The sequence below is a fragment of the Ochlerotatus camptorhynchus genome, unplaced genomic scaffold, assembly GCF_037179485.1.
Source record: "Ochlerotatus camptorhynchus isolate MF236.1 unplaced genomic scaffold, CSIRO-AGI_Acam_v1.1 ptg000330l, whole genome shotgun sequence".
Lineage (NCBI taxonomy): Eukaryota > Metazoa > Arthropoda > Insecta > Diptera > Culicidae > Ochlerotatus > Ochlerotatus camptorhynchus.
The window spans coordinates 7,835,542-7,850,765 of NW_027040818.1; the positions used below are offsets into that span (position 1 = coordinate 7,835,542).

The 15,224-nt window shown below is 40.7% G+C and overlaps 1 protein-coding gene across 2 annotated transcripts in view; it reads right to left on the reverse strand.

Moving 5' to 3' along the window:
* Nucleotides 1-15,224, reverse strand: part of Src64B (Tyrosine-protein kinase Src64B) — a 244,547-nt gene that overhangs the window by 11,839 nt on the left and 217,484 nt on the right. For both annotated transcript variants that reach the window (XM_065230479.1, XM_065230478.1), the window contains one exon: nt 12,057-13,263. In XM_065230479.1, the coding sequence (XP_065086551.1) occupies nt 12,057-12,288 (232 nt within the window). In that variant the 5' untranslated portion in view covers nt 12,289-13,263. The remainder of the gene's footprint in view (nt 1-12,056; nt 13,264-15,224) is intronic.

Consider the following 15,224-nt stretch of genomic DNA (forward strand, 5'->3'; position numbering starts at 1 on the left):
TTCAATAAGTAAACTTTTTGAAAAGATAATTTTGAATAGAATGATGCTTCACATCAATACGAACTCAATTTTTGCAGATGAGCAGTTTGGATTTCGCCATGGGCATTCAACTACTCATCAACTCTTAAGAGTTAACAATTTAATTCGTTCAAACAAATCTGAAGGCCACTCAACTGGAGTTGCTCTTCTAGACATAGAAAAAGCATTCGACAGTGTTTGGCATGAAGGTTTGATTGCTAAATTGAAAAAGTTTAATTTTCCACTCTATATTATGAAATTAGTTCAAAATTATTTAACTGACAGAACTCTTCAAGTAAATTATCAAAATTCCAAATCTAATCGACTACCTGTTAGGGCAGGAGTTCCTCAGGGTAGCATTCTTGGGCCTATATTGTATAACATTTTCACTTCGGACCTCCCTGATTTGCCTCAGGGTTGCCACAAATCTTTGTTCGCTGATGACACAGGCATTTCCGCTAAAGGAAGAAGTCTTCGTGTTATTTGCAGCAGACTTCAGAAAAGTTTAGATATTTTCTCTTCTTATTTACAAAAATGGAAGATTTCTCCCAACGCTTCCAAAACTCAACTTATAATATTTCCACATAAGCCCAGGGCTTCCTCTTTGAAACCTAGTAGTAGTCACATAGTCACTATGAACGGAGTTCCAATTTCCTGGTCAAACCAAGTGAAATATCTTGGATTAATACTTGACCATAAATTAACTTTTAAAGATCACATTGAGGGCATTCAAGCCAAATGTAACAAATATATAAAATGTTTGTATCCTCTTATTAACAGGAAATCCAAACTTTGCCTGACGAATAAACTTCTAATATTTAAACAAGTTTTTAGACCGGCCATGCTTTACGCTGTGCCAATATGGTCTAGTTGCTGCACTACCAGGAAAAAAGCACTTCAAAGGATTCAGAACAAAATTCTGAAAATGATTTTGAAGTTGCCTCCCTGGTACAGTACTACCGAAGTACATAGAATTTCGAATGTTGAGACCTTAGAACAAATGTCCAACAAAATAATTAATAATTTCAGGCAAAAATCGTTGCAATCCTCAATTGCAACGATTAATTCCCTTTATACTTAGATAAGATTTAGTTTTAGTTTTTAGTTTTAAGATATCAATTGTTATACTGACATGCAGGTTAAAAAACCTGTTTAAAATACTGAATTGCCAAGACATGAACAATGTAAAAACACTTAGATATATAACATAACAATTAAGGCTGGTACGTTACTGCAGTAACTGGAGCACCTAGGTTAAAATGAAATGTAATTTATTTTGAATTTGGAACAAATAAAGAGTTAAAAAAAAAAAAAAAAAAGGATAGTAAGTGACGTCACAGTAGGTAAAAACGGCACGACCACTTTAGCCGTTATATAGTAAACACATGTCCGTTCCACTTCAGATTACGATCTTTAGACCAAGATTCACTACGTTGTCTGACAAAAGAATGTGTTCTCCACAGAAAACGATGTTTGTGGCTGGTGCTACCGCCCCTTCTTTGCAAACAATGATTGCTTTCATCTTCTTCGGGCTAGGAAAAAGAGAGTTCTGTCTGGCCCATCGCTCTATGCTTTCCAGATCGTTTATGATTTCGACGAGTTGGTCTACATTTTGGATGGCACCAGAAATGTAAATCTGTAGGTCACGGGGTAGGCTATTGATGTAGAGCCTAAACAGTGAAGCGCTCAAGTAAGAGTCCTGGGGTGTACCATCCAGCACTGATCCCTGAGAAGATCGAGGAACGAAGAGATAAGGTCACATGCACCGTCGGTGAAAGAAAATTCCTCACAATTTGTGTAATTTGCGATGATCAACACAGTTGAATGCCAACGAGAAGTCAACAAGGACCATAACTGTGCACCGTTCGTTGTTGAAATGGTCATAGATATCGTGTGTCACCTTTGCCAAAGCTGTTGAAGCCTACGATCATCCGCGTCCACGTGCCCAACAATTTGGTCGAGCAGGATCTTAGTGGGAGAACACTAATTAGGTCCAGTCGGATTTGTTACTTTCGGTAATGATGAGTGATGAGAGCCTTTTTGCAGAAAGCAGGGAACGATCTAGCATCAATCACCGCATTGTACAGGTGCACCAGCATAGGCAATACAAACGCAACCAACATCTTAACAAATAAGATAGGGATTCCATCTGAACCTGCAGCGTTGAATTGAACTTCCATGATCTTTCGTGACACTTCGTTGGCTGTAGTCCTTCGGAAATCGAACTGCGTTCGCCACGGTCCGTAGCGGTACGGTGCACCGGTTCAACTTCTACTCTATTGTCTGTCATAAGAAGTCTATGTCCTTCGCAGAAGAAACGGTTCATCTCATCTGGATCAGCATGTTCAGTGGCTACGTTCTTCTTGGCATTGTTATGGACGCCTCCACGCCGGAGGTTGCTCCAAAGCTTTTTCCCCCGTATCGTCTCTTTGCTGCTGAGATCAACGATGCTGCCTTACTGCGTTTTCGTACGAAGTCGTTCCATTCATTTCTCTCACGACAATCGCCCTTTCAATTTCTGCTGTAATCCACGGCGTAAACGCATCTTTTACTACAATTTCACGTTCAAGAGCATGTCTATCCATTAGGTTCTGCAGTTTCGTTGTTATGATCTGTGCCTTAGTGTTAACGTCTTCAGTATTGAGTGCCTGTCTGAAGTCCGTTGCTTGGAAGTCTGCCTAAAGCGCACTCAATCAACATTACGGAAACTTCTGACCATAATACGTTGAGATGCTGCTTGCTTTCCTAACTCTAACGTCGGAGATCAAGAAGATGATCTCATGATCTGAGAGGCTCGAGGGTTTTGTCTTAGCAGTACGTATAGATTCAGGACTGTATGTGATGTACCGATCGATTGTCGTTGAACTGCTTTCTGCTATTCTTGTAGGTGGTGTTGGTAGGATGGTAAGATGGAAAGCATCGTGAATACGGATGAGCGCTCTTAGATTTCTTGATGGTTGTGGAGCAGTGACGTTGATGTTAAAGTCTTCGGCGACGAAGATTCGGTCGAAGGCGAAATCCTGGACATCGAAAAGAAGCTTTTCGTACTCTCGTGCAAAATGCGGGTTCGAAACGGAGGGGTTGTAGATGGTGACGATAACAATGTTGAGATCGTTGATTTTTACCTTAACGACGAGATGTTCGAGACTTTGCGCTAGAGAAACGCCTGGATCGTATGTAGATTTGAGTACTGGGGTTGCTGCAAGACCTTTTAACACGTAAATCCCAATTGGATGGTAATGAATGTTTCACGAAGTTATATGCTGGTACACGAACTGGTCCAACAGGAGCAGATGATTTTAGTTTCGTTTCCGTGACTGCGAAGAAGTGGTATTTCGTCTTGTGAAGGAATAGTTTGATTTCGTCTATGAGGTTTTCAAGTCCTCTTACATTTAGATGTCCAAGTCGTAGGTTAGAGATGTTATTGTTCGGCATATTTGTTGGAGATATTCGTATTTTGGAAAAGGTTAGCGTGCGGTGGGTGGTCATTGTTGAGATGATACGTCTGCGGACACGGTGTCGAAAAACACTTAGGACTCATCCATGCAAGCATCAGTCCCCGCTAGCTTGAGTAATTCGTTGCAATCCATTTTTGGAACATATCGCTTCTGTCCGGCCAGCCGCACAGATATCTTATCGTTCCGGACGAAAATGGACTGGACTATTTTCTTTTGGTTCAGTCTTAGGGACAGGTTGCGGATGCGGAAAGCTTGAATGGAGCGTCAAGCGACCGGTTTCGTCAGAGGAGATGATCAAGTTTGCCCGTCGGATCAATGCATCGAATTGGACAAGTTAGATCTGAACATCAATAGCCACAACCTGCAGAACCAGAACAGTCTGAACAAAATACACCGGAACACGATTGCGGCTGGCGGTTGTGGTGCGGGGACTGGAAGTGGAATGTCAAACAGTCCGACTTCAGCTCAGAATCAATCTTTTGAGTGAATTGAGCATCCGTCCAGGGAACTACACGTGCTGCAGGTTTGGTTTCACGGGCGTTCAAGGAGGCCTCGCAGAACGACGTAAATATAGGTGATGTCCACAGAGAGTTCCAGCTCCAGCGATGGTGGGGGGTTTGTGATTATTGATAATTTCGATGAAGCTAGAACACGTGTTTCACTAAGATATCTTCAGAGGGAACTTTAGTTACACTGACCACACAATTATGGATCAGTCAGTCTAGCGTGTCACGTGTTTATCAAATGGAGGTGATCCATAATTCTGGGGTTAGTGTAAATAGAAGTTCAGAGGAACATTTTGGGTGAACTTCTCATTAGCAGTTCTAGATGAACTTCAGGAAAGTTGCAAGGAACATTTTGGAAAGCTCCGGGAGGACTAAAGATAAGTTCCGCAAAACACTTTCTCTGACAGTTTTCGGAAAATTGTAAGGCGATGAGTAACTTTGCCCTTCTGTGGTAAACCTAAAAAATCAGCCGGAAAATTGATACAAATTTCACTCAGTCTAGGAGTAGTACCAATAGACTGAGGGAATCCAATCTTTACTTTTATCATATTAGGGAATTTGTTCCTGGCCAAACCTGGAAAAACATGCAGCTAATTTACTCATCGCTGAGTTCCTGCAAGCTAAACTCAAATTTGGGTCGTTCTCATTCGCCGTGCAGACATCCAAGAGGAATTCAGAGGTGTTGCGAGAAAATTTCAGCGATGATGCGAGGGAGCTTCAGCTGAAAATTTCCAACAATTTCTGAGAAAACTGCTGAAAACTTTCCAGCATTTTACGATGAACTTCACAGAAGTTTCCTTGGAACTGTCCACAAGTTCCCTTCGAATTTCTCATAAAGGGTGATACGGTCAAAATTTGGTCAATATCAACTTGACGTATTTCTTTCAATTTTGCATTTAAAAAACCTGAACACCCCTCATTTTGAAGGTGTGTGTGTGTGTAGAATGTTGCTCCTATTTTGATTTTGGAATTCACTCTTCAGTTGTCAAAATGCCGTCCAAGCAAGAAGAGCAGCGTATCAAAATTTTGCTCGCGCATCGCGAAAATCCGAGCTACTCGCACGCAAAGTTGGCAAAATCGCTAAAAGTTGCCAAATCAACCGTTACAAATGTAATTAAAGTGTTTGGGGAACGTTTGTCGACAGCCAAGAAGTCTGGATCGGGGGGAAATCGAAAACCGGAAGCCGCTGAGACGACAAAGAGAGTTGCCGGTAGTTTCAAGCGAAACCCTAACCTCTCTCTCCGAGATGCCGCAAATAAGCTGGGTGTATCGTCTACAACCGTACATCGAGCCAAAAAACGAGCCGGACTATCGACTTACAAGAAGGTAGTGACTCCAAATCGCGATGATAAACAAAATACGACGGCCAAAGCGCGATCCCGGAGGCTGTACACGACGATGCTGACGAAGTTTGACTGCGTGGTAATGGACGACGAAACCTACGTCAAAGCCGACTACAAGCAGCTTCCGGGACAGGAGTTTTATACGGCAAAAGGAAGGGGAAAGGTAGCAGATGTTTTCAAGCACATGAAACTGTCAAAGTTCGCAAAGAAATATCTGGTTTGGCAAGCCACCTGTACCTGTGGCTTGAAAAGCAGCATTTTCATAGCTTCCGGGACTGTCAACCAAGAAATTTACGTGAAAGAGTGTTTGAATAAACGTCTGCTGCCTTTCCTGAAGAAACACGGTTGTTCCGTACTGTTTTGGCCGGATTTGGCATCTTGCCATTACGGTAAAAAGGCCATGGAGTGGTACGCCGCCAACAACGTGCAGGTGGTTCCCAAGGACAAGAACCCTCCCAACACGCCAGAGCTCCGCCCAATTGAGAAATACTGGGCTATTGTCAAGCGGAACCTAAAGAAGACCAAAAAAAAAACTGCTAAGGGCGAGCAGCAGTTCAAGGCAAACTGGCTTTCTGCGGCGAAGAAGGTGGACAAGGTGGCTGTACAAAATCTGATGGCAGGGGTCAAGCGTAAGGCCCGGCAATTCGGATTTGGAAAAGCGGAAGCCTAACTGAATATTTTTCCTGAATTTTATACTAATTGAACTTAAAAAAGAAATTTAATTTGATTTTTTAAATAAACGATTTCACCGATTTACACGCGTTTTCCCTTGACCAAATTTTGACCGTATCACCCTTTAAGTTAACTTGAATTTTTCTCAATCAATATTTAAGGGTTCTGAAGAATAAAATATCTCGATTTCTCGTGAACTTCTCGATAGATCCGTCAGATTCTTGAAAGTTTCATTAGCTTTCAAAGTTTCGTGAACTTCTCTGAAGTCTCTTGAAATTCTCTAATGTTTCGTGAACTTCTCTGAAAATACATGACCATCTCCAAAGTTCCGCAAACTTCTCTGAAAATACCTGAACTTCACTGAAATTTCGTCTCTGAAGAACCGAGAGCTTCTTGAAAGTTCCTTGAGTTTTTTTTTTAATTTTTGTGAACTTCTCTGCAATTTCATGAACGGCTCTGAAGTTTCGTAAGCTTCTAGGATGTTTCGTTTGCTTTTCGGAAGTAACTTAAACTTGTTGGAATTTCCAAGAACTTTTCGGAAAATCTTGTTGGAAGTTTCGTGAAATTCATGGAAGAGAATAATGAGAGAGAGAAGGATTAGTATTTTCGATTTAATTCCACTACTTTATTTGCTTATCCTTGACAGATACGCGTATTTCGTCTACAATGTGCAGACTTCTTCAGTGTCTTGTACTAATACTCGACTCTGCTTATTGTAGACGAAATACGCGTATCTGTCAAGGATAAGCAAATAAAGTAGTGGAATTAAATGGAAAATATTAATCCTTCTCTCTCTCATTATACAGGTATTCCACTAAGACGCCCACATTCATCAGGATTCATGGAAGAGAAGTTCAGAGAACTTCCGATGAGAAATTCAGAGAACATCTGAAGAGAAGCTCAAAGGAATTCCGAGGACAACTTCAGAGAACTTTAAACGAGAAAATCAGGGAACTTCCAAGTTTAGAGAATGTCTGCCAAGAATTCAGAGAAATTCCAAGAATAAGTTCTGAGAACATTCGACGTGAAGCTCTAAGCAGTTCCAACGAGAAGTGTCCAAAGAACCACTGATAAAAAGTTCAGAGAACTTCCGTTGAGCTGATCAGAGAACGTCAGAAAAGAAGTTCAGAGAAATTCCGAGGAGAAGTTCAGAGAACTTCTGGAGAGAAATTTTAAGAGCTTCCGAAAATGAAATGCAGAGAACTTCCGAAGTGTCCAAAGAACCACTGATAAAAAGTTCAGGGAACTCCCGTTGAGCTGATCAGAGAACGTCTGAAAAAAAGTTCAGAGAAATTCCGAGAATAAGTTCAGAGGACTTCCGAAGGGAAGTTTCGAGAGTATGTTCAGAGAATTTCTGAACAAAATCTCAGAGAAGGTCTTGAAAATTCTAAGAACTTTTCGTCGGAAGTTCTCTAAGCTTCTGAAAAGAAGTTCAAAGAAATTCCGAGGAGAAGTTCAAAGAACTTCCGATGAGAAATTCTAAGAACTTCCGAAAAGAAATTCAGAGAACTTCCGACGAAAAGTTCACAGAATTTCCAAGGGGAGTTTCAGAGAGTTTCTTACGAGATTTTCAGAGATCTTCCGAGGATAAGTTCAGAGAACTTACGAAGAGAATCTCAGAGAAGGTCTTTGAACATCCAGTCGGAAGTTCTTCGAATTTGTACATGGAAATTCTATGAACTTCTCGTTGGAAGTTCCATGAACTTGTTCGAAGTCCCGTGAACTTGGCAGAAGTTCCGTGAACTTGGCAGAAGTTCCGTGAACTTCTCGAAAGTTTCCTGAAGTTCAGAGAACTTCCGCAGAGAAGTTCAGAAAACAACCAACTATAAATTCATAGAACTTCTGACTTGAAGTTCAGCGAACTTCCGACAAGAGCTTCAGAGACCGACGAGATGTTCAGATAACTTCTGAGGATAGGTTAAGAGATTTTCGGACGAGAAATTCGGAGAACTTCCGACTAGAAGTTTGGAGAATTTCCGACGAAAAGTTCAGAGCACTTGTGAGGAGAAGTTTAGAGGACATCCGACAAGAATTCAGATAAATTCCAAGAATAAGTTCTGAGAACATTCGACGTGAAGTTCTGAGCATTTCCAAAGAGAAGTGTTCAAAGAACTACTGACAAAAAATTCAGAGAACTTCCGATGAGATGTTCAGAGAACTTCTGAAAAGAAGTTCAGAGAAATTCCAAGGAGGAGTTCAGAGATCTTCTGATGATAAGAGCTTCCGAAAATAAATTCAGAGAACTTCCTACGAAAAGTTCAAATAAATTGCAAGGAGAACGAGAACGAGAAGTTCAGAGATCTTCCGAGAATAAGTTCAGAGGATGTTCAGAGAATTTCCGAAGAAAATCTCAGAGAAGGTCTTTGAACATCTAGTCGGAAGTTCTCTGAATCTCTACTTGGAAATTCTATGAACTTCTTGTCAGTAGCTCTATGACCTTCTCGTTGGAAGTTCCGTGAGCTAGTCAGAAGTCCCGTGAACTTGGCGGAAGTCACGTGAACTTGGCGGAAGTTCTGTGAACTTCTCGGAAGTTTCCTGAAGTTCAGAGAACTTCCGCAGAGAAGTTCAGAAAACAACCAACTATAAATTCATAGAACTTCCGACTTGAAGTTTAGCGAACTTCCGACAAGAACTTCAGAGACCGACGAGTTGTTCAGATAACTTCTGAGGATAGGTTAAGAGATTTTCGGACGAGAAATTTGGAGAATTTCCGACGAAAAGTTCAGAGCACTTGTGAGGATAGGTTCAGAGAACTTCCGGCGTGATGTTCAGAGAACTTCTTACTATAAGTTCAGAGATGTACCAAGGAAAAGTTCCGATAAATTCCAAGGAGAAACTCCGAGAACGTTCGTCAAAATGTCAGACAACTTCCGACGAATTCAGAGAACTGTCAAGGAGAGGACAAAACATTCCAAGAGAAGTTCAACGAATTTCCGAAGAGAAGTTCAGATAACTTCCGACAAGAAGTCAGATAACTTCCGACAAGAAGTTCAGATAACTTCTTACTATAAGTTCCGAGAAGTTCCGAGGAGAAACTCAGAGAACTTCCGAGGAGAAACTTAGAGAACTTCCGAGGAGAAACTCAGAGAACTTCCAAGGAGAGGATCAGAGAACTTTCGTCGAAATTTCAGACAACTTCCGATGAATTCAGAGAACCGCCAAGGAGAGGTTCAGTGAACTTTCAGAGAGAAGCTCAGATAACTTCCTTCGAGAAGTTCAGATAACTTCTGGCGAGAAATTCAGATAACTTCCAACGAGAAATTCAGCGAGCTTCCGACAAGAACTTCAGATACCGAAGAGATGTTCAGATAACTTCTGAGGATAGGTTAAGAGTTTTTCGGACGAGAAATTCGGAGAACTTCCGACTAGAAGTTTGGAGAATTTTCAACGAAAAGTTAAGAGCACTTGTGAAGATAGGTTCAGAGAACTTCCGGCGAGATGTTCAGAGAACTTCCGAGGAAAAGTTCAGATAACTTCTGACAAGATGTTTTGAGAACTTCTTACTATAAGTTCAGAGATGTACCCAGGAAAAGTTCCGATAATGTCCAAGAAGAAACTCAGAGAACGTTCGTCAAAATGTCAGACAACTTCCGACGAATTCAGAGAACTGTCAAGGAGAGAACAAATCATTCCAAGAGAAGTTCAACGAATTTCCGAAGAGAAGATCAGATAACTTCCGACAAGAAGTCAGATAACTTCCGACAAGAAGTTCAGATAACTTCTTACTATAAGTTCCGAGAACTTCCGAGGAGAAACTCAGAGAACTTCCGAGGAGAAACTCAGAGAACTTCCAAGGAGAGGATCAGAGAACTTTCGTCGAAATTTCAGATAACTTCCGACGAATTCAGAGAACCGCCAAGGAGAGGTTCAGTGAACTTCCAACGAGAAGCTCAGAGAACTTCCTTCGAGAAGTTCAGATAACTTCTGGGGAGAAATTCAGATAACTTTCAACGAGAAATTCAGAGAGCTTCCGACGAGAAGTTTACAGAACTTCTGAAGATAAGTTCAAATAATTTAGGATAAAGGATAGGTTCAGATAACTTCCGGCGAGCCGTTCAAAGAACTTCCGAGGAGAAGTTCAGATAACTTCTGACAAGATGTTTTGAGAACTTCTAACTATAAGTTCAGAGATGTAACAAGGAAAGTTCCGAAAAATTCCCAGGAGAAACTCAGAGAACTTGCGTCAAAACTTCAGACAACTTCTGACAAATTCAAAAAACTGTCAAGGAGAGGACAAAACATTTCAAGAGAAGTTCAGATAACTTCCGACAAGAAGTTCAGATAATTTCCGACAAGAAGTTCAGAGAACTTCTTACTATAAGTTCAGAGAACTTCCGAGGAGAAACTCAGAGAACTTCCGTCGAAATTTCAGACAACTTCCGACGAATTCAGATAACTGTCAATGAGAGATTCAGTGAACTTCCAACGAGAAGCTCAGAGAACTTCCAACGAGAAATTCAGTGAGCTTCCGACGAGAAGTTTAGAGAACTTCCGACGAGAAGTTCAGAGAACTTCCGACGAGAAGTTTACAGATCTTCTGAAGGTAAGTTCAAATAATTTCCGAGGAGAATATCAGAGAACCTCCGACGAGAAGTTCAGAGCGCTTCTGACGAGAAGTTCAGAGAACTTCCGATGAGAAGTTTCTCTGTCCTAAGATATAAATTTCCGAAGAGAGAGGTTTTATTTTCCTTGAACATTGTATAGCAGTCGTTAGAGCTGTTTTTCCAGTGATACGATACAGAGCCTACACATGACACTATCACTTAAAATTTTCTAAAGTACAAATCTCGGATACTATTCCGACTTTGCGCTTCAAATTTACTTTACCATATATCCTAAGCTGCAACAAACTTTGTGATGCATATTTCGTAATTTTATGTTTTCTGGTGGCTAATATTTATGCTCGGAAAGATTCTACTTAAGGGTGTTAGATTTTGATAAGTTCTATAGTGGGAATGACACTGATGTAGGCTGCACATTGTAGTCGAAATACGTATCTGTCATGGATACCAAAATCAATTAAGTTGAATTAAATGGAAGATAAGGGGTACCACACTTATTTGATGGATTAACTTTTTCGACCATCCCTGTATAGAAGATCCGGCAAATGTTCAACAAACATCATATTACTAAATCGGTCCGATGTCAGCAAACATTTGACATATCTTCTATGCAGGGCTGGCCATTAAATTTTAATACGTCTGGAAGCACACCACCATAATACGTTCAAGTTAGTTGAATTAAATATGCCTTCGATAAGTGACTTGAGACCAAGCAGACAAAGTGGGAAATCGATCAGCCTTCTGGAAGGTCAATTAAAATGATATTTTGACGTTATTTTTCCTGTCATCGTCAACATCGACCACAAGCAGCACACTAATGATGAATTTCAGCGGAGAAAATGAAGTTCAGCTGATTCGAAAGCTATCTATGAATAAACAAGTAAATTTCCCGAGAAATTTGGGAATCCAGGGAAACGAACATTTTGTGGAAACCCTAATCCACTGTGGCACTGCTCGTATGGCAATTTCTGAAAAAAATTGATTCTGTCTCAAAGTGCTTGAGTCAAATATTCAAATTCTTAGAAGCCATTGTTGAATCACCTTACGTGTGCTTGAATCACCTAAACGATGAGTTTGTTCGATTTCACAGGAAATCAAAGCTCTTGCCCGCACCAATAAAGGTACCCTTTATTTGATAAGAATTTGCCTCTCTCTTCCTGATAAGCCTGACAGACATGTAAACATCGTGGCCATTATACTTTTGTAATAATGCGCCATCACACTCATGATATGGCATGGAGCGTAAATTGCACGCATCTATTCTTTTGTTGTTGTTGTTGCGATAACGTCATAACGTGATTGGCACTCGTACAATGTTCTGTGCCAAGGGTTAAATATAACCAACCAATATAACAACAACAACATTGCATCTGTTGGCCAGTCGGTGATGGCGAGGCGACTTCAATTTCGATACCACAAACAACCACGGAATCATGTTCTACATGACACCAATAACTATGTAATGACATTTGTTTTTCCCTTTGTTTGGTTACTTACGTGGTGTCGTCCTCGGTCGTATGATGTCAACTCCCCCCTTGGGGATTCCCTTGATCAACTGCCCTCGGTTCGGGTCGGGTGTGTAGCGGGAGTCCAGCGACCCACCGCCTCCGTTGCTGTGCTTCGGGCCGGACATGTTGGAGGTGAAGGAATTTTCGCCCTTCTTGTACCCGCCCGGGTAGGTGAGGGCCAGTTCCTGATCCTGCCGTTTGCTGCAGCATTTGTTGCCCATTTTCGCTAAAACTAGTTTAATCTCACACACACACACACGCGCGTGTCCTCCTATCGATAAGGGACTGGCTACAGTAAGGTAATGTCGCTTTTGGTTTCGGTTTCGGAGACAAAGTCAGACAGGGGAAAATGCTGTGGCTTGAACGAGAGGCACACTGTGGGCTATTTAGTTGTCTTTTTGTCCTACGTTCCTACTGCACGTAGGTCTTAACCGTTCGTCGGAGGGGATCGGATATGTGCGTTCCGTTCCTAAAGTGTGTGCTACTGCCGTATTCTACAAAAAAGGTAGATCTACGTTCCGGTCTTCTAAATCTTGATACTCTCGGTTTCGCTTAGAATTTAATTCCAGATTATCTTGGCACGAATTAAATGCTGTCGTTGCAGTTTACGAAATTGGAGGTCTAGTGTCTTCGGGATGGTGCCGCGGTTGGTGGCTGCAATGTTGGGATGATGGTGACGTGGATGTGATCGATGATAGAACATTCATCTGATTACGGTCGGGAAACCACCAGGGAAGGATGCTCAGCCTTTCTTATTAGCACGGTTATTTGTGCGGATTAATTAATTTGCATCCTATCTTATTTGCTCACACAAAAAAGTCTCTGAGTCTACGATGGAACCGATGGTGATTGTGTAGATAAGGGCTTCGGTTCGTTTAAAGTTGATAAATTTTCACCACGTTCGTTTCTTCCTTATTCTGCTTGTCGTAAAATGGCACACAGCTCGTTTGGAACTTTTTCCCTGAAGGTGCAACCTCACTACTAGACGCTAGGTTGATACAAATCAGCGTGTCCTGCCGGTTGCCGCAACTACTAGTGCTGCTGATGTTCTTGGCCGGATGGTAGTTTGGTCTGTTGATGGTGACGATGCTGGCAGTCAAAACAACGCAAATCTATTCTCAAGAGGTTGCTTTCAACTGCCATTTTTGCCGGGGGTTGCGTTTTTTTTTGCTCTCAGGATAGTGCTGCGCAGTGATCTGGAAAAAGAGATGTGAAAAAAGGGTGGGTAAGAGAAAAGTTGAGTTGAAAACTTTGCATTTAGCGAAAGAGGAAAAGTGCTCCAGCGCTGCTGTCGCTTATTCATATTCATTATGTTGCGTTGTACTGTTTGTTAGACTTATATAGGTAGTATAGGGAAGGAAATTCAATTCAGGAAAAACAAGTGGTCCAGTGGACAATAACGCAAATTGTTTGGTAGAAATTTCCCATGTCTCTATTTGAGGACAGTGAGTCTAGCAGTCTTAATTACATCAGTAGAAAGCTTTCAACTAAGTTTGAATACCAAATGAGCCTAGCTTACATGTGACAAAAAATGATGACTTCAGGGCTGTAATTCTTAATCGTAAAAATCAACAATCCAATGTTGCTGACGAATTCATTCGAACAGTCTTTCTGAAACATTTTGAAGTATTTTAGGAAAGGCCACATTCAACTGGATATATTCCTAACAAATACTGCTAGCTGAATAATATTTTGCAGCTAAAAAAGGACATATTCCATGGTTCTCCTTCTTAGCCATGGCGGCCCAACATGAATTTTACGCTTTCGCTGAACTTAGTGTTTGCACTTTATCATGAATGTTACGAAATGTTCCAACCCGTAGAGCAGAATGGAAATCGATCCCGCCATCTTCAGCGTACTATGTCACACCTTAACTTACTAGGCTACTGGGTATTCCCAGAAGCTGAGATCTGATCTTGATCTCAAATATTGAATAAATAACTTCCATCTTTCAAGATTGTGGAGCTTGAATAATTTTCAAAGTTTTACCCAATATTTGACCCTACTTACCATTTACTCCAGTTTTGGTATTTCACTAATATTAACCTAGCTGCACGGCTGCAGTAAAATAGATTTTGTTTATTATTTTCAACCACGAAATTAGCTGTCAAAGTGTTCGACTTGACAGTGGATTGTTTTTTTAAATTTCAACCAGTAAAATGCATGAATTAGTGAAACTGCTCACTAATACTAACGGTGGTAGAGAACTCTATTGGAACATATGTAAACATTAGGGTGGTTCAAAATATAGATTTTGCTACACCCAGGGTGGCAAGTGAATTTCCATTTTGAAATTCCTGGTTTTTTCTTGGTTTTCCTGGTCAATGATTTAAAAATTTTCTGGTTTTAAAAACCAGGTATTTAAAAAACAATTTTTAGTAAACAAAATAAAGTGAACCTTTGTTCCATCATTTTTCGCCCAATGTGGAATTTCACAAACCAAAATAGGTATTAAGGTTCTTGTGAATGCCCGTGAAATCTTTATATGATTGTTTGCTGTAAAGAACCTAGTAGGAAGCCGCGCTACTTCGTCGTATCATGGCGCCTATTTCCGTTCTATGTGCTAAAACTACAATAGCAAAGCGTTTTCACTCATGTTTTTGCAAAAACATCTTTGCTCACAAGATTAACTACGATTGACACTGAAACATTTGCGATAACCCGTAAAATGAGCGATTTTGGTGTATGACGAAGAAAAGCTGAGATACGACAGACAAGCGCGGAGCCCTATCTAATGTCTGAAATTTAGAGATCTATAAGCCCCTAAATCTTGAGATTTCTGTTTTTGAAACTGCGATTTTTTTAACTTTCTTATTAAGATTTTTAGCCAACGGGCTAGTTTATCTCAAGGTGAAATTGCGAAGTGTGATATGAATGAGGACTCTTTAAACAAACCTTTGCTTCTAACAATTTTATGGATTTCCAGTTTGTTTAAATTTTCCGCAAATTGTCAACGATTAAGGGTCTTATTTAGCGGAATTTTTATTACAACATGATTTCAAAATCATATGATTAAAAGATTTCATAAACAACGCTGGTTTAATAACTCTTATTATTAAAAAGACTGACTGCTGAAGTTCATATAAATTCCCTAAAGTTCGTAGAATTTCCCTGAAGCGTTAAGGTCTGAAGGGTTCATTGAAGTTTGTATTGCCTG